At 61.9% G+C, this 17,827-nt stretch overlaps 1 protein-coding gene across 2 annotated transcripts; it reads right to left on the bottom strand.

The window, feature by feature from the left end:
* Positions 1–4,853: 4,853 nt before the first annotated feature.
* On the bottom strand, positions 4,854–11,992 carry CABP7 (calcium binding protein 7). 2 transcript variants are annotated; one of them, XM_052796685.1, is made up of 6 exons: positions 11,524–11,992; positions 11,192–11,308; positions 7,724–7,867; positions 6,041–6,153; positions 5,349–5,502; positions 4,854–5,202 (listed from the first exon to the last, which is right to left on the bottom strand). In XM_052796685.1, the coding sequence occupies exons 2-6, from the start codon at positions 11,298–11,300 to the stop codon at positions 5,075–5,077; spliced, it is 648 nt and encodes a 215-aa protein (XP_052652645.1). In that variant the 5' UTR covers positions 11,301–11,308; positions 11,524–11,992; the 3' UTR covers positions 4,854–5,074. The 2 variants fall into 2 exon arrangements, with proteins under 2 accessions (XP_052652645.1, XP_052652644.1); XM_052796684.1 differs by having other exon boundaries at positions 11,192–11,992.
* Positions 11,993–17,827: the final 5,835 nt, after the last annotated feature.

The following is a 17,827-nucleotide window of genomic DNA, read 5'->3' as shown; positions in this document are numbered from 1 at the left end:
GATTCGTGAAGAGCGCAGGCAGGAGCCAGCTGCTTTTGGCCAAATCTCGCCTGGATCACGCCGGTGTTCGGCTGCCCGGGACAGGGAAGAGCTCCCGCCTCGGGGTGTGCGGGCAGATGGTCATCGGGAACCGCCAGGCCAAGCACACTCCATCCTGGGGCACAGCTTTGGCACGAGCAGGGGCTGGATCCGACCGCAGCGTGGCTGGGTGTGGAGCTGCGTGAGCCCTGCTGCAGCGGGGAAACCAGCCTCGGCCGGAGGCTGGTTGAGCTTTAAGCCAAATTAAAGGGTGTTTTTTTTATCCTTCCCGGTGTGACTGCGTTGCTTTGCTGAGCCCTCTGCTTGGTGGCCTTTGGAGAGCAGGAGCCCAGGGCTTGGGCTCAGAGGATGCGGCATCAGCCCCATGTCCCGTCCTCGCCTCCCCTTGCGGGAGCTGGCACGTGCAGGTAAACGAGAGCACCCGTGTGGGTGTAAATCAGCATCCCTCAGAGGAAGGGGACCCCTGCCCTGAATGCAGAGGTTGCACAGCTGCAGGAGGCCAAATGAGGGGAAAAAACAGCCCCCAAAGGGGCTGTGGGATGCTCCGGAGCAGGGACGCGAGCTGCCAGGCTTCGCTCTCGGCCATCGCCGGAGCAGCTTTGGCTGCTGTCACCAACCCGCTTTGATGTGCATCCCCGTGCCCCCGGCATGGTGCGGGGGGGAGAGCTCTGGGGAGCCGGAGGGGGGGGCTCAGCCCATCTCCCCCCACCGCTCCGCTGACTTCAAAGGGTGACAAACGGCTTCGCTGCAAATCTGAGTTGCAGCGGTGACAGCCAGGCCACGTGCGCGGGCATCTTCCTAACGAGGCCACGGCTGCCGCTGCTGCCGGCAGAGGCAAATCAAAGAACACCCGCTCCCGTCTCTCCCGCGGACGTTTTGAGGACGGCGGTGAAGCCTGTGCCGGCTGTTTCGCAGTCAGCCGTCAAAATACTTTGTGGTTCCTCACCTGTGTTTGAAGACCCGCTTTCATCAGCCCCCAGGTCCCGTCCCTGCTCCGTGTGTTTTGGAGCATCTCTGGGAGAGCGGTTGGTCCGGGAGGTGTTGCTTTACCCAACACCCACAGGCTTTTCAGCGCTGAAACCGCTCTCCAGATCCATCTTAAATTTGGTGGAGAAACACATCTCCGGCCGAGCAGGCTGGAGCACCAGGCAGCTCCCTGGGCGAGCTGCAAAACAGTTGTAAATGAAAATTACAGTGTAAAACACAAACGCAGCCGCAGCCCTTCCGTGCTCTTCCTCGCTCCTGAAGAGACGAGGTGCTCGTGATACAGAAACTCCCAATAAAGCCTGAAAGCCGAGAGCGGGAGCGTTCCCTGCCAAGCACCAGCCTGTCCAGGGGAGGCTGACAGGGGCTGGCGAGGGGGTTTAATTAAAATCGGGTTTTCCTGCAACAGCTTGTGCCATCTCCGGCCGTCGGGGCCAAGCGGAGCATCGCTCGCAGGGTGTTGTGTATTCATGGAGCCGTGTAACTCCCAGGTACTCGTAGGAGCCTGTAAATTACAGGCTTTTATGGGGGTGTATTTTACAGCGTGGTGTCGGGAGATGTAATGATGGCATGTATCACTGCTGGGGATGGGACGCAGCCGGTGTGGGCTAACCCGGGGAAAAAGGCTGTTTGCAGAGAGCCGCACGGTGGGCAGGGAAACGCCGAAGCAGGACAAGGCTCTCGGCTCCTTCCCTGGCTCCTACGCAGCCCCGGCGGGACGGCTGGTACCCAGCTCCCAAAGGATGCTGCAGGGATGTGCACAGCCCCACGGGGCTCAGCATCCCCGGCAGGTCCCGGGGTGGGCGGTGAGGAGCTGCGGCCCGTTAGTGGCGGCACAAGCCAAAGTGCCTTTTATAGAGCAAGAGCAGGAGTAATTTATCGGGAAGCTTTTAAGGAAATGAGCAGCTCCTGGGCCCCTGCCAAGGCGCAGCCCCGCTGGGCTCTGCCCAGTGTCCTCTGGCAGCTCTTGCTGGGAGAGGAGTTGGTGGGGGGACAGGGATGGGAATGGAGATGGGAACAGGGGTGAGGACAGGACAGGGATGGGAATGGAGATGGGAACAGGGGTGAGGACAGGACAGGGATGGGAATGGAGATGGGAACAGGGGTGAGGACAGGACAGGGATGGGGATCAGATGGCGACAGGGATGAGGATGAGGAGAGGAGACAGGGACCGGGCTGAGACCATCCCACACTGCTTGCAGCACAGGAGAGAGAAATAACCTTTACCAACTTCTTCCCTTCCTATCCCAGAGCACTCAGTGCTACGGCAATCTCAGCCCTGCAAACCCCGGTGGTTTTGCTCTGTCCGCCGGGGACCGACAGCAGCCCCTGCAGAGGGTCCTTCTCCCTCCCACACCTCCCCGGCACCTTCCCTCCTCCTGCTGCAGCACTCACATAGTAAGATTTTTTTTTTTCTTTTCCTTTCCTAGCGAGCATTTAATTAAATTAGCGAGGAGCATCGCTGTCTCGCAGCAGCCGCAATGAGCCGTCCCTGGCTGCGGCAGAGCGGTGCGAGGCCGGTGCGTGGGGAACATGGCCGGGACCCCGTTCTGCCTGCCTGCAGCCTGAATCGGGAGCTGCGATCTCCAAACCTGCATGAAGAAACCCGTTCGCCCAATTCCCATTAAAATTAATTGAGCAGCTTTGAAACGCTGAGCTTGGGGGAATCACATTATTCCTTTTATCTAATTTTTCTTCTATGCTATTGTATTTTCTAGCAAATTAAATTGTCCTCTTTTTCTTTTTGGCCCCCTTATGTTTATTCACAGCATCTATAATAGACCTGGTTAAAAATACATATATATACACACACATCTCCGAGGCCACGTGGCTTCCTTTGGAAATGCCAGTTCATAAAAAATCAAAACTTTCTGCGGGGAGATGGATGAAATTTCATTACAGACACGGAGCCTCCCCCACTTTGTGAGGCAACCGAAATGATTTCATTGCCGTGGAGCACTTTTCATTTTCATTTCTCATTTGGGCGTTCAGTTCAATTTGTTTGATAAATTATACGAGATCAAAAAAAAAAAAAAAAACCCCAACCCCCAAATCAATAAAACGCAGCCAATTCCTCCTGGCATCCCAAAAACAGGGTGTCCCCCCCCCGGTGCAGGGGAGGCCTGTCCGGCGGGTGGGAAATCCCAAGCAGGTGCAAGGAAATGTGATTTCCCCATGTGAGGATCAAACAGGGCTCCAGGGAGATGAAGGCTGGGGTTGCCGCAGCCCTGACGCCGTGGGGATGGTCTCCTCCAGCCCCATTCCCCACTGGAGGGGGGAACCCCCCCAGCACCGCCTGCGGTGGGGGCAGCAGCCTTGCCCAGTACGCTCCCAGCGCTGAGAGCTTGCCCTGTTTTTATTTATTATTTTAATCTATTTGCCATTAAAAATGCATCATTTGGGGGCTCGGGGAGGGTGATCCATTACGCGGGTGCGGGCCCCCCCCGGAGCACACGCATCTGTGATTGCCACCGTGGTTTGCATGAGCACGGCCGCGTCTTCATCAGCGGGGCGGCATCGCTCAGCGTGGCGGGGGTTACACCCGGGGCCAGACCCCACCGTGGCGTAAATCAGGAGTAACAGGGGGGCTCGCCTCCCTGCCAGCCTCGGGGCAGGAACCCCAGCCCAGCCTAGGGACGGTGACCCCCCCCCGGAGCCTCTCTGAGCCCCCCATGCTGTGGGCCAGATCCTGGCTCCCCCCGGATTTGCTATTGAGCCGGGTGAAAGTGCTTTTGGGAAGGCACCTACGCTGCGTGTTCTCCCCACCGAGGCACTTTGTAAGGCAAATGGCCTTAAACCGGTCATCAAACACCATAAAACATCAAAACCAACATAAAATAGCAGGGCATGGAGATGGGGGGGGGTGTGGAATAAAACTGCTCGGTGCTCACACCGATCCCTGGGAAAGGGCAGGATCCACGGCCAGACCAGGGTGGGGGACACGGGGGGTGTAACCCTCCCCGGCACTGGTGGGAGCTGGTTTGGGGATGCTCCAGCCCCCCAGGATGCTGGGGAGGGGGCCACAGACCCCCGGCCGTTGCCCACCTCCCTTGCCAGGACTGGCCCACACACTGGCAGCGGCTCAGCAGCACCCATGGGTGCTCCCATGGCCCTACACCCACCTGGCACCCATCACCCTGCCCCATCGCATCCCCCCACATACCCCCCCCCACGTCGCCAGGAGCCCCAGCAGCCCAGAGCACTTCAGAAATCCCAGTTTTATTTCAGATCGGAAACAACCAACCAGGAAGAAAGAAAGAAAAAAAAAACAACCCAAACCCAAAAACAACTCCAAAGAATGAGAAACGGCCCCAAATCCGAACCAGTCTGGTGCCCAGGTGGGTGCTACATACAGGCTGGGGGGGGTTCGGGGGGTGTGCAGGGTGGGTGGCCCCAGCCGGCGTGGGCTCCCCAGCCTCGGGGTGTCTCCGGCTCTTCCCGGGGGGGGGGGTCAGCTCAAAGTGCATCAAGCAGGAGGTCGGCATCGTCCCCCCCATCTGGCAGGTGGGGAAACTGAGGCACGGCACGGGGCCGGGGCAGGGAGGGGGGGTGTGTGAAATCCAGCCCTTGGCAGCCAAGTCCATGCAAACGCTCCCACCTCTAGAAACCATCTCAGGCGCGTGTATTGCTTAGGGGATGATTTGGTTTTTATCATAAATATAGAGCTATAGACGCTAGTATCGGTGCATCCGACGGGATCCTACGCCCGGGGGGGCAATCCGCCCCCGGCGCGGGGTGGGGGCAGCACACGGGGCTCCATGCACGTTACATGCACTTACGGTTTGTTTTTGTTTCTGGCGAGGGGGGGGAAAGGTCTGTGTGTGGTCTTTATCAAAGTTTCCATGTTCTGCAAACAGCCATGCGATCGCATCGCACCGGGACAGCGGGGACCCGGCACGGGTCTTCCCCCTCCTCGGGTTTGCCCCCCTCCCGGGGGGGGGGTTTTGCGTGTCTGATTTGAATATGGATATATATTTATATATCTCTCTACTCCTCGCTATACGTGTGGCTCCCCGTCGGTGGCCGGCGGCAGGCGCTCGGGGTGGTCCCGCTACTTCATGCCGCTACGCAGCACCTGGTTGGCGGCGATGAGCATCACGCTGATGATGAAGGCGATGGCGAAGGCGCAGATGAGGCTCTTCCGCACGCAGGTCTGCCGGATCTGCTGGCTGGAGCAGGCTGGGGAGGTGGGGGAGAGAGCCGGAGAGGGGGTGTTAATCCCAAACACCCAACCCACCCGTCCCTGTATCGCAGGTAGCCGGTACCATCCCCGTGGCGTCGGGGCTGGTGGGGGGATTTGGCATCCCCGGCCGCTTGGCGCTCACTCTCTACGTCGACGGGGCATTCCTCGGCCGTGCCCATGTGGCTCTCCTCCTCCGTCATGATGATGTTCTCGATGTCCTTCATGGAGAGGTGCTCGCAGAAGGTGTCGTACAGCAGCCGCTTCAGCTCGTCCACCGTCAGCTTCTGCATGTCGCACTGCGGGGAGCGGGCAGGGGGGCTCGGGCGGGGGCTGATCCCCCACGCTCAGGGGGGGCACAGTGATGCTGTGGGGTCCCCCGGCACCCTTGGGTGCTGCGTTTTGGATGGATCCCCCCCGTCGTTCTTGGGCAGGGAAGTGTCTGGTGTCTTGCCGAGCCCGCGGCAGAGCGGGGCTGGCTGCTCCTGCGAGGGGCACCCAGCGGGTGCTGGCACTATCTGCCACCCCGTGCCGCGGCAGGGACAGAAAATCTTCAGGCTGCTGATGCTAACCCTAACCTGGAGCCTGAGCTTGCCCCTGACCCCAATCCTAAACCTGACCCTAACCCTGATCCTAAAACTAAGCCTGACCCCAACTCTAATCCTAACCCTTAAACCAAATCTAACCCTGACCCTAACCTTAACCCCGATCCCAACCTTGACCCTAACCCCAACCCCGACCTTGACCCTAACGCTGACCCTGACCCCAAGCCTGGTGCTCTTGGTGCGGGGGCCAGGGGTGCTGCCCCCCCCGGGTGGGAGGTGGGGGGGTCCTTACCTTCCAGAAGACGGTGTCGAAGTCTGTGCCGTGGAACTTCTCCGGGATGCCCGAGGTGGACAACTTGGGCCCCAGTAACGTCACAAACTCCTCAAAGTCCACTTGCCCATCGCCTGTGGGACACGGAGGTGGCCGTCACCCCTTGCCCGGGCACGTGTGACACCCCCCCACGCACACCCCCCGCCAGGAGGGTCCCCATGGGCTGTTTGTGGGGGGACACCCTGCCTGGACTTGGTGATGCTCAGAGGTCCCGCTCCCCTTCCTGCGCAGCCCAGGGAGGGTCCTACTCCAAGCCTCGGTGTTTTTTGGGGGGACCCCACTGCCGGGCTTGGCGCTGCCTGGGGACACCCTGCTCTGGGACAGCCTGGGGGGACCCTGCTCCGGAGCACGGCACTTGGGGGGGGGTCAGGCAGCACCCAGAGCCCCCCATCCCACCCAGGAGTCACTAATATCCACTTGCGATGGCCCAGAGCAGCAGCCAGTATTATGGGACCTTGGACGCTAGGAATTCACCAGCCAGGGACCCCGAAACTGGCTGGGGACCCCCAACACTAGCCAGGCCCCTATAGCTGGTCAGGGACCCCCAAAACCAGGTGGGGACCCCGACATTGGCTGGGGACCTCCAGCAAAGTTAGGGGTCCCCCAACACTGGCCGGGATGCCCAAGATGGGCTGGGGTCCCCAGTGCCAGCCAGCACCCCAGTGCCATCTGGGGACACCCCAGTGCTATCTGGAGACACCCCAATACTGGCTGGGGACCACCAAAACCAACCGGGGACCCCCAACACTGGGTGAGGACCTCCAACAAAGTTTGGGGTCCCCAGTGCCGGCTGGGACCCTCAATGCCATCTAGGGACCCCCAGTGCTGGCTGAGGACCCCCCCCCAGTGCCATCTGGGGACCTCCAGTGTGAGCTTGGGACCCCCAGTGTCAACTGGGGCCCCCCCAATGCTGGCTGGGGACCCTCAACACCATCCAGGACCCCAAACACTGGCTGGAACCCTAATTCCAATGGGGACCCCAGTACCAGTTGGGGACCCCCGTGGTGGCCGTGACCCCGGGGGGGGGGGTGCTGGCAAGGGGCAGGGTGCTGCCAGGCTGGCCGTATCCTGCGGCTGCGGAGGATGCTGGTGTCGGGGCTGTCAGGCCAGCACTAACGATGAGTAATGAAGGGAACGGCGGCTTGGCAGCGCTGCCGGAAAGGCTTTTAAATGGGGGAAAAAAGGAAACCAATAAATTAACGAGCTCTTTAAGGTCCCGATGAGCACAGGAACGACAGGGACAGGCCGATGGTGGCAGCCAGTGCTGGAGGCACACGGCCAGCCCGGCCCACTGGGTGGGGAGGGCATGGCCTGGGGTGCAGGATCTGGCCCCGGCAGCCCAGTCCCCGCAGGTCTGCCGAGCTGGGAGAGGTGCCATTCCCACCCGCAAAAGCTCCAGGATCGTTAAATCCTCCTAAACGAAGCTGCAGTGGCGATGATGATGATGATGGATGAGCAGGAGGCTCTGGGCATGAGGCAGAGCCTGGATCAAGTCCTCCTGCATCCCACGTCGGGTCCGGCAGCCACCAGCCAGTGAGGTGGAAATGGGGCAAATTGGGTGTTTCACCAAAGGGAGGGTGCTGGGGGTCCCATCCCTATCCCCATCCCCATCCCTGTCCCCGTCCCGGGATGCCGGCGTCCTACCGTCCATGTCGAGGCGCTGGATGATGACTTCCAGCTCCACCTCGTTGGGCATGTAACCCAGGGAGCGCATGGCCGTGCCCAGCTCCTGCTTGGAGATGAAGCCATTGCCATCCCGGTCGAACACCTTGAAGGCTTCACGGATCTCTGTGAGGGGGGAGCAGGGATGAGTCACACACACGGTGTCTCCAGCAGCATGTGCCCCCCCAAAACCTCCCCAAGAAGGGTCTGACCTCCCCAGGAGACACCGATGGACCCCAAGGTCTTTGCTCCAACTCCGGCCACCTGCTTGCAGTACCCACCCTGCCCTTGCCAACACCTGGCCACCCCCCCCGCAGCCAAAAACTCAGCTTCCTGCCCCAAAAACACCTTCCTTGGACATGCCTGAGCTCAGAATGCCCACCAGGGTGGGGGGGGTCCAGGCAGGGAGACCCCCACACTGCTGCAGCATCCAGCTGGGAGCATCCCTGGGCCCCGGGTGCTGGCACAGGGAAGGTGCTGGGTGCCAGCACCCATGTCTTCCCCTGGGGACTTCGTACCCATCCCAGGGTTACACAGTGGGTGCCGGAGCTGTGCCGCGCTTCAGCCAAAAAAATACTAACTCTTGCCGGGGTCGCTTCAGTGTTCAGCCCTCTCCCGTGCAGAGGAAGATGGGATGGAGCGGGGGAGAAAGTGGGAGGATTTGGGGTTTGTGGCTCAAAATGAGCCCCTGGGATGCGGCGGAAGATCCCTGCAGGGTGGCAGGGAGAGGCTGCGCCAAGCTCGGAGGGCAGAGGGGAAACTGAGGCACGGCGCTTGCCACGCCACGTGGCTATTGCCCACCCAAAAGCCTCACGGTGCCCATCGGCTCCATCCTGCCTCCCGCTGTGCTCGGGGCTTTGCTCCTTTTTGGGGGGAGTTTCTGCCTTCTTGATGCCCCCCAACATGCAGAGCTGGAACCAGGCTGATGGGAAAGAAGGGACCAGGCGAATTTGTATCGGGAACACTGGGAAGCCGGGCTGGGATGTCAGTGCCTTCTTCCTTTGCCAGGCGGCAAAGCTGCCAGTGCCGGGCAGCATAAATGTGCAGGTCTTTGCCGGCTGCCGGAGGGCTTCGTGTTGGAGGAGCCGGGTGGGAGAAACAGGGGCTGAGAACTTTGGGTTTTGGGGGGAAAAACCCCGCGTAGGGTTGTGCTATCGATCCCCAGTGCTTGGGGCCGTCCCTGCCTGGCTGATGGCCCACCGGTGACGTCTTCTGAGGTGTTTTGGGGGAGTTTGGGGGTTTTTTGGCCTGCCAGCCTGATGGCTGAGCTTTTCCATGGCTGGCATCCCTGCCTGGGCAGGGGAACGCTCCTGGTTCCCCGTGTCAGTGCTCGCGGGGAGCATCGCTCCTGTCTGGGCACCCCCAAAACTCATCCTTCGAGGATGCTCATCCCAGACCGCCTAAAGGGGGGGTCCCCATCCCCTGTCTCAGGGTGTTGGGAGAAAGGCAAGGACATACCCCGACAGTGGCCAAACCAGGGTCCCAGCGGGTTGTGTCCCCCCCCAGCCAGGGCACCCCGATCCTCCCCGGCCGAGCCAGCAGCACCCTGCCACGATTTGCACCCTGCAACTTCTCAGCCCCAACGTGGAGCCCCGAGGGGCGGCTGCGGGGCCGGGAGGGTGGCTGGGTGTCACGAACGTCCCCCCAAACTGGAGGGTGACCGGGGCGGAGATGGGAGCGGGTGGCAGCACGGCCTCCCCCCCCCTCCGCAGCGGTGCAGGTATCTGACGCCTTCGTGGGGTCACCTTGGGGCTCCCGCCGCTGCCATCGATCCACGCGCGGCGCAGCGGGCGTGCGGCCGCAGGTGGGGTGCTGGGGGGGACCCCCGGGGTGGGAGCACCCCGGGGCCCGTCAGCACCCGTCGGTGCTGCGCGAGGCTGGGTGCATCGCCCCAACACCCTGGCGCACGTGCACACACACACGGTGAGTGTGCACACACACACAGCCACACTGCAGTGAGGCTGTGCACACATAATTCTTGCAGCGATCCCGTACTTGTGCATGCACACGCGCACCGACGCCTTGCAGTGATGTACTCGTGCGTGCACACACATGGACGCCCGCACGACCACGTTGCAGCGATGCTGGGTTTGTGCGTGCACACACGCAGAGAGCCACGGTGCAGTGATGTACTTGTGCATGCACGCCTCCCCCCTGCAGCGACGCTGTACTTGTGCATGCACACACACACAGACACACTCTCTCTGCAGCAGGGCCGTGCATATGGACCCATCCTGCTCTGACGCTGTACGTGTGCGCACACACCCTGCAGCCGGGCTCTACATGTGCACACACGCGCTGCAGTGATGCTGTGTGTGTGTAAACATACACGCACACACACACACACGGAGACACCCTGCAGCGAGGCTGTGCATGTGCATGTGCATGAAAATGGGTGAGCGCACACTCACGCGCAGTGGGGCCGTGCGAAGGTGTGTGTGCACGCACACGCGTGCACGCACGCACAACCCCCGCAGTGAGGCCGTAACTGGGCACGTAAGCGCACACGCACACAACTGCAGAGCTGTGCACATACACACACACACACACTCTCGCACACCCGGTGTGAGCCCATGTCCCTGCCTGCTCGGGGCTCCCGGCCAAGTTTTGGGGCCAAAGACCCTCACCCCCCCCCCGCCAGCCTTGGGGCTCCGTGCCTCAGTTTCCCCACGGGCAGTCCCCACGGGCTCCAGGCCTGATGCCGAGCCCCCTCTATCCTCTCCTGAAGGCACAGCGGGGCCGTGCGTGGGGCCGCACTGTGCCTCAGTTTCCCCTGCAGTACTGGTGCCCGTGCTGGGGGCCAGGGTCCATGGGTGCTGCAGCCCCTTTCCCCCCGTGCCCAGCAGAGTGGGTCTCCCCAGGGACACCCCGAGCTGGCGTGGCCTGGGGGTAGCGGCAGCGCCCGTCCCGCCGCCCCGGTAAACTTTTGGGGTGGAAAAAGCCATTCTGGTGATAGCGAGCTGAGACCGGCCCCGCTCATCGCACGGGTGGGCAGAGCCCCGGCGGCCGCTTCTCCCGGCCGGAGCCCGGTGGCACCGGGACTGCGTGGGGCTGCCGTGACCCGGGTGGGGGGGGGTGACACGGGTGACAGCCGCCCCCGGGGCCCCCCGCGCCACCAGCCACTGTCATATTATGACAGCGGGGAGGGTGGCCCCGCCACGCCGGGGAAGGGGGGGGGGGTCCAACCCCGCGCCGCCACCGCCGGTCCCTGCTGTGTCATATTGTCACAACGGCGATACCGGGGCCGGGACCCCCCCCCCCCGTGTCCCCCCTCTCCCGCTGCCCGGCTCTCTCCCACGCTTTCCTTCCTCCCCTCCTCCTCCTCCTCCCCATCCATCCATCCATCCATCCATCCGCATCCCGCTCGCCTTCAACCTCTCCACCGGCGGGGGGGCCGAGCACCCCGCACCCCACATGGGCTGCCCCCCCCGACCCCCCCAGCCCGCTCACCCTCCAGCTCGTCCTCGGGGATCTCCACGGGGTGCTGCTCGGCGAGGATGTTGGGGATGGTGTAGATCCCCCGGTACATCAAAGCCGCCGTCACCGGGTGGAAAGGCATCTTCGGGGCTTCCCAAAAAGCCAAAGTTTAAACCCAAATCTCCTCCGGAAGGGGGGGTGGGGGGGTTCCCCAGCCGGTACCGGGGTAGGCTAAAACCAAGTTAACCGGTCCCCGCCGCCCCCCGCCCGGCACCCACCGGCCAGCGGGGCCGGGGCGGGCGGGCGGACTCTCCGCCGTCCTCCGGGGCCGGTGGCGGGACGGGGCCGGCGGCGGAGCCCCTCACCGGGGAGTCAGGGCGCTGGGGGGGTCCGCTGGGGGCGGCCCGTCTCCCCCGCGCACATGCCCGCCCGAAGTGGCAACGGGAGACGAAAGCATCCAGGAGGCACCGGCTAAATCCCGGCGGCGGCAGCGGCGGGGGGGACGGGGCTGGCCATGCCGCTCCGGGGCGTCCCCCCCCCCCCCGCCACCTTCCGCCGGCCCCGGGTCGTTCACAGCCCCCGGGGAACCGCTGCCGCCGGGCCACGCTCCCCGGTGGGGCCCGGCATGGCGGGGCCGAGGCCGTGGGCGGCCTCTTCTTCTTCTTCTTCCTCCTCCTCCTCTTCTTCTTCCTCCCCGCTAAGTGTCCCGGGCAGGGCCGGGGCTCGGTTCCCCGCCGCTGGCTCAGCCCCCGCCGCCGGGAACGCGCTCCCCCCCCGCCGCCGCCGCCGCCGCCGGCAGACGGAGCATCCTCGGCCGCGGCCCCGGGGAAGCGGCGGCGGAATCCGGGGAAGGGGGGGGACACCGGGGGGGGGCGGGTTTTGAATGGTCCCGCCCGGCAAATGGGGCTGGGGGCGGGGGGGGGGGAGGAGAGGGTGCCTCCCCCCCTCCGGGAGGTGGGGGGGGAGTTGCGGTAAAGAGGGTGTCACGGCCACCCGTGGGAGTCCCCGGCCGCATCCTGCGCCGGTGCTGCTGGAGGGACCGGGGTGGGTGCTGGGTGGTGGAGAACGGCGGTCCCGGTGCTGGCGTTAGAGATGGGGGGTCCCTGCGGCACCCCGCGTCCGGGCAGTCGACAACTTGGGGTCCCCATACTTGGCCCCCCCAGGCTGCCGCCACCCCGAGGTTCCCCGCACACAGCACCCCGTGCCCGGGCCGTTGTCACCCCAGGGTCCCTGCACCCAGCACCCCAGGCCATCACCACCCCGAGGTCCCTGCACCCAGCACCCTGGACCAGGGCAGCGGTCACCCCGAGGTCCCCAGCGTGCTGTGGGGTGGCAGGGACACCACGGCCGGGCCTCCTGCTCCAGCTCCAGAGGAAAAACAAGCCGTGGAAGAGGAGCGAAGTGGGGCCGGGAGCAAAGCCCTCCGTCCCCGCTTCCCCCCAAGCCTTGATCACATTTTTCGCCTTTTTCTTCACTTTGTCATTGTGCCACGTCCCCCGTGGTATCTGTGTCCCCGTGGCATCCGTCTGCGCCCCGGTACCCAGGCAGGGATGCTGCCAGGGATCTGGCACCTCTCTCCTCCCAAGTCCTGCTGTCACCCTTGCCTGGCTTGTCTCCCTGGGTGGGGGTGGCCCCCGGCAGACCCCGGCCCGTTGCGACACGGGGGCCACCGTGTCCCCCGTGCCTGGGTGGCATCTCTCTGGCTGGGCACAGCGGTGCGGGGAGGCTGCCAAAGCTCCTGCTCCCCGCCGGAGGCTGCCTTTGGAGGTGCTGAGGTGGGAGGGAAGGGGTTGGGGGCAAGAGGGGGGGACCCCAGAGTCCTAACAGGGTGGAAAAGAGAAAGGGGGACAGTTGGCACCTCTCAGGTGCTCCTCCGATCCCCAAAGACGCTCGAGAGCGATGGGGAAACTGAGGCACAGCTGGACAGGCTCCAAGACTGTCACGAGAACCCCCAAAATTTCAGAATCGGGTTCCTGTTGCTCCAACCCCCTCATTAAAATCCCCCCGGGATCCCATAGCCACCCCAGCCCCATCCTCAGCTCTTGCCTCATTCAATTCCACGCTGCTGGGAATTTTTGGGCAGACGGCAGCTCCAACCCACCCCGACGCTAAACCTTCCACCTCTGGCAGGAGCATCGGCCGGGACCCCGTGCCGGGGCTCCCCAAAACCCATCGCCCGTCCCCAGCTGCCTCCCGGCAGCGCTGCCTGTGCAGCCGCAGGTTGATTTTAACCAGTTGGGGTCCCCTTTAAGCTATTTTTTAGCTGGGAGAAATTTCCTTCTCCCGGCAGCGGAAAACCACCACGGCCGCGCTTCCCAAGCTGGGGAATTTCAGGGATGATTAAATCCCCGATGCTGCGGGATGTTGGCTCCCAGGGCAGGATCCTTCCTCCCGGGATGTCACTGCTCGGGGGTGGCTTTTTCCAGCTCTGATAAAACTTCATCCTCCACCAAAGCTCGGGCCGGTGTTGGGGCACGTGGACCCGCGCCCCATGGGGAGTCTCCAGTGTCTAATACTGCGGTTGAGCTCACAGCACGGCCCTGAGGGAGAGGATGCTGATAATCATAAGGGACTTCTGGAGAGAAAGAAACCCAAAAAAGGCAAAGCAGCCTAATTGAAAATCTCCTTTTTTTTCTTAGCAGATCAATTTGCTCCTCAATGTTAACGAAGTTGCCCTCCCAATTAATTCTCCGTTTGCCCACCGGAGGCCCCAGGGTGGAAACTCATTAATTTCTCACCACCCAAACCCCGGCAGGAATAATACTGCAAATTTCTGGGCTTTTCCCCAGAAATCCCCCAGGGAGATCTCCACGCTCAGCAGCAACAGGATCTGTCGGAGCATCCTTCCCCGCAGATGGGGGAGGCAGCCGGTCCGTCCCGGCTTCTGCTGCTTCATCCCTGGGGATGGAGGGCGTGAGCGTGCGGCGGCATGGGGGAAAAATGAGAATTAAACAATGGCTTAATTGCATTTGAAGTCTTGGTTGGTTTTTTGCTCATTAGGGATCATCAGCGGAGCGGTCTTGGTGTTTCCCCTGAGCCTGGCTGGAGACCCCCATCCTGCTCGGCCGCACCATCCTCTTCTTCACGGGATGAAGGTTGGGACCTTCCCCCGGTACAATCTGCACGGCCACCCACCGCTCTGCCCCACGGCTCCTTTGCTGCAATTTCCTCACTTATTTCAGGGTGAGAAGCTCTGAATTTGTTTCCTCGGATCTCAGTCCATCACCATGCACTGAGGTGATGGGGTGGAGGCAGCAGCGTCCCCAAACCCCAGGGATTTCAGCTTAAAATCCCAGCCACAGCCTGGCAATTTACACATTTCCCGCACCGCTGGGGTGGTGCAAATGTTCCTCTTCATAATTCTCCCATTATTTTATTAGTGGTTCCTCTTCACACTTCTCTCTTTCTTTTATTAGGGGCTCGGGCCAGCCTTGCTGGCAGGTCAATGCCACCTCTCCCCCCCCATCCCTTCATCCCTCCCATGATGGCAGCACCTTCCCGACCCTCTGGGGTGGTACCCTAATTAGCTGATCCCACTAACGAGGCGGGAGAAGCGTAATTCAGGCCTGGAGTTTTGCATCTTATTTGCAGCTTTGTGAGGATCTTGCTCTCCAGAGCGCTTGCTCCCAGGTTCATATCCCGACATCAACGCCTTTATTTCTCTCGGGAAGATTGGGAGGGGGGGAAATTAAAAGGAATAAAGCCATGCTGGCACAAAGACGGTGCTGATTTATCTTTAATTTAATCTTCTCCTCCTCATTTATTACTGAGCCTGCTTTCTCAGCCTCCCCTGGCAGGGCTGAGATGCCCTTCTCACTCCCCGCCGTCCCCCTGCCCAGCAGAGACTCCGGTGCTGAGCGTATCCTGCCAGCTCCATTTATCTGGGTGTTCGCAAGTCTGGTCTCTGTCACGTCCCCCCAGTTGAAATTCCCAGTTGTCCTTGCAGAGGAGAGAGGGAACCTGGCAGGGATGGGATGGGCATGGGATGGGGATGGGATGGGGTTGGAATGGGGATCGCTCACAGGGGTGGGGATGGGATGAGGATGGAGATGGGATCAGGATAGGATGGGGATCCCTCGCAGGAGATGGGATGGGGATGGGGATGGGGATGAGGATGAGGATGGGGATGGAGATGGAGATGGGGATTGGAATGCAATGGGGATCCCTCACAGGGGTGGGGATGGGATGGGGTTGGAGATAGGATCAGCATAGGATGGGGATACCTCACAGGAGATGGGATGGGGATGAGGATGGGGATTGCAATGGAATGGGGATCCATCACAGGTGTGGGATGGGAATGGGGATAGGGATGGTGATAGGGATCACTCACAGGGATGGGATGAAGATGGGAAAACTCACAGGGATGGGGAAACCTGGCAGGGATGGGACGGTACAAACCTGGGCTGGGTGTCCTCAAATCACCCAGGACAACCCACCCTGGGGCAGCGTGAGGATGCTGGGGGGGGCTGTGACACCACAGTGTCCTTCGGGATGTAACATCGCTCACGCTGAGCACAGGGAGGGGACGTGAGCGGTCCCGGGGTGGCCATTGTGTCATTTTAAAGTCACCCGCTGGCACCGAGCCCTCGGAGGCGCCGGAGGCATCAATCTCCCAGGGCCGTTGCTGTCAGCTGGGTATTTAGTGAAATGTTTCTTAAATGAACGCTTGATGGAAGAAGAGGGGTGGCTGCAACGTACCGAGCTGCAAGGTTATCCCTGCCGCCGCACCGGCTGCCAGCTCCCAGCGCCCGCTATTAAACCCGGGGAGGGCGGCTGTGATAACCCACCGGGGAGGTTTTGGGAGCCGCTACCCAGCGCGGCCGTGGCCATTCCCGCATTGGGATGCATTTTCGTGATGGGGGAAATGCTGGGCAAAGCTCCAGGCAGCTGGTGCAGGTGGGGAGGGAAGGGAGAATGAGAAAGGCTTTGAGAGCCCCATTTAATATGGCTTTGCAAAGAGGAAAAGAGCCCTCGGTGGGAGGAGGCAAGACTTCTGCTTAGGACAAATTTTTCTTCATGAAAACTGGGAAAAATTGAAATGAGCCTGTTCTTAGCATCCTTCCGAGCGGATGCAGCCCAGGATGCTGAAGGCAAGCGGGGACATTACTCCCAGAGACCTCAGTCAAAGACCTTCCTAAACTCATTAACAGCATAAAAAAAGATCTGTGGGAAGCGCAGCCTGCCCAGGAAGGAGTGTGGTAGCACATGGTGGGATCCAGCTTTACGAAAGGGGCACACAAGAGGGGGAGCAATGGGGAGGGCTTTGGCAGAGCCGCGTTTGGCCCCAGAGGGCACCATGCGATGGTGAAGCCATCCCTGACACCACCTGGCTGACCTTCAGCCCATGCCCTCAGTGACAGCTGCAGCAAGAGGAATAAATGCAACAAAATCCACGTTACAGCACCTGTGCATCTGTGGTACGGGTGGGCGCTGGGACCAGTCAGGTCACTGAGCGGCTTTTCTTTGCCGCAGCCAACATTGAAGTCAGACTCCGAAACAAAAACCTTGGCTGAGCGTTAAGACTGTTTGGAAACTGCTTCCACACCTCCCTCGCAGCACCCCTACAGCCTCTTCCTCTCTGTATGCACCATCCCAACAACCCTCCCTGCAATGAGTTTTGCTTTCAGGACTCGGCTGCGCCCGGCCAGGCTCTGCTCCCATCCAATCTTTGGTGCACCGGTGGTGTTCGCCAGGAGACACCGGCAATCAGCCGTGCCATGCCAGCACAGCGACGTCAGGTAGCGACATCAGCTCCATCTTTCTGGGATGCTGTGACCTGTTGGATGCCCTGATGCCACGATGCCAGGACCCAGCAGTACCCAGTGCCATGGTGCCAGCGTCCGGTGGTACCCGGTGCCGTGATGCCAGGACCTGGTGGTACGCGGTGCCAGGATGCCCAGAGCAGGCAGAACTCAGCACCACGATGCCCAGCCCGACAGTAGGCAGCATCCCAGCAGGGCTGTGACGATGCCCGGTGTCCCTGCAGCAGGTGATGCCGTGGCCGGGCAGGAGGAGGTGATGGGAGCGGGACTCCGGCGTTCCTGTTCCAAATCCAGCCCCAGGGTGGGCACTGGCAGCAGATGCCCTGGGGAGGCTGGGAGGGATGATGCCACCTGGGGTGATTAACAGGAGAGGGAAAATTAGCAGCGAGGGGGAAGGGGTGGGATCCTGGCGGAGGCAACATCTCCTTCCCCAGGGCCGTGTCCCCGTCAGGGCCGGCCGTGTGCTGGTCAGCAGCGCCGGCTTGCTCTCCTCCATGCCCGGAGAGATGTCGGCCCTCGCACTCTCAGAGCAGCAGCTCACGAGCTCTCCTGGGCAATGGCTGGTCCTGAGCGTGTTTTATGGTCCTACACCAAACCACACGGTCCTGCGACCCGCTGCATGGCCCCCCATCCTGCCGCACGGTCCTGCAGCAGACTGCAAGGTCCCACTCCCCACCGCGTGGTCCTGCACCGAAGAATGTGGTGGTGCAGCCTGCTGCACCAGACCACGTCATCCTGCAGCCCGCTGTGCAGTCCTGAGTCCCATCGTACAGTTGTGCAGCCCACCACCCTGTCCTGCACCCCACTGCATGGTTCTGCACCCCACTGCTTGGTCCTACACCCTGCTGCATGGTCCTGCACCAAACCACGGCATCCTGCATTCCCTGTGTGGTCCTGTACCCCACCA

Source organism: Harpia harpyja, chromosome 9 (genome assembly GCF_026419915.1).
Source record: "Harpia harpyja isolate bHarHar1 chromosome 9, bHarHar1 primary haplotype, whole genome shotgun sequence".
NCBI classification, from domain to species: Eukaryota; Metazoa; Chordata; class Aves; order Accipitriformes; family Accipitridae; genus Harpia; species Harpia harpyja.
The sequence above is the reverse complement of the archived record's forward strand: the minus strand, read 5'-3'. Positions and strand labels throughout refer to the sequence as shown.

What these genes read in the sequence shown, in the direction of transcription:
- CABP7 (XM_052796684.1), bottom strand. Translation starts at nt 11,300, where the DNA reads ATGCCTTTCCACCCGGTGACGGCGGCTTTGATGTACCGGGGGATCTAC. An exon ending in TCGACACCGTCTTCTGGAAG is followed by an intron (nt 5,503 to 6,040) that starts GTAAGGACCCCC and finishes CGCTCCCCGCAG; the next exon opens with TGCGACATGCAGAAGCTGAC. An exon ending in ATGCCCCGTCGACGTAGAGA is followed by an intron (nt 5,203 to 5,348) that starts GTGAGCGCCAAG and finishes CCACCTCCCCAG; the next exon opens with CCTGCTCCAGCCAGCAGATC.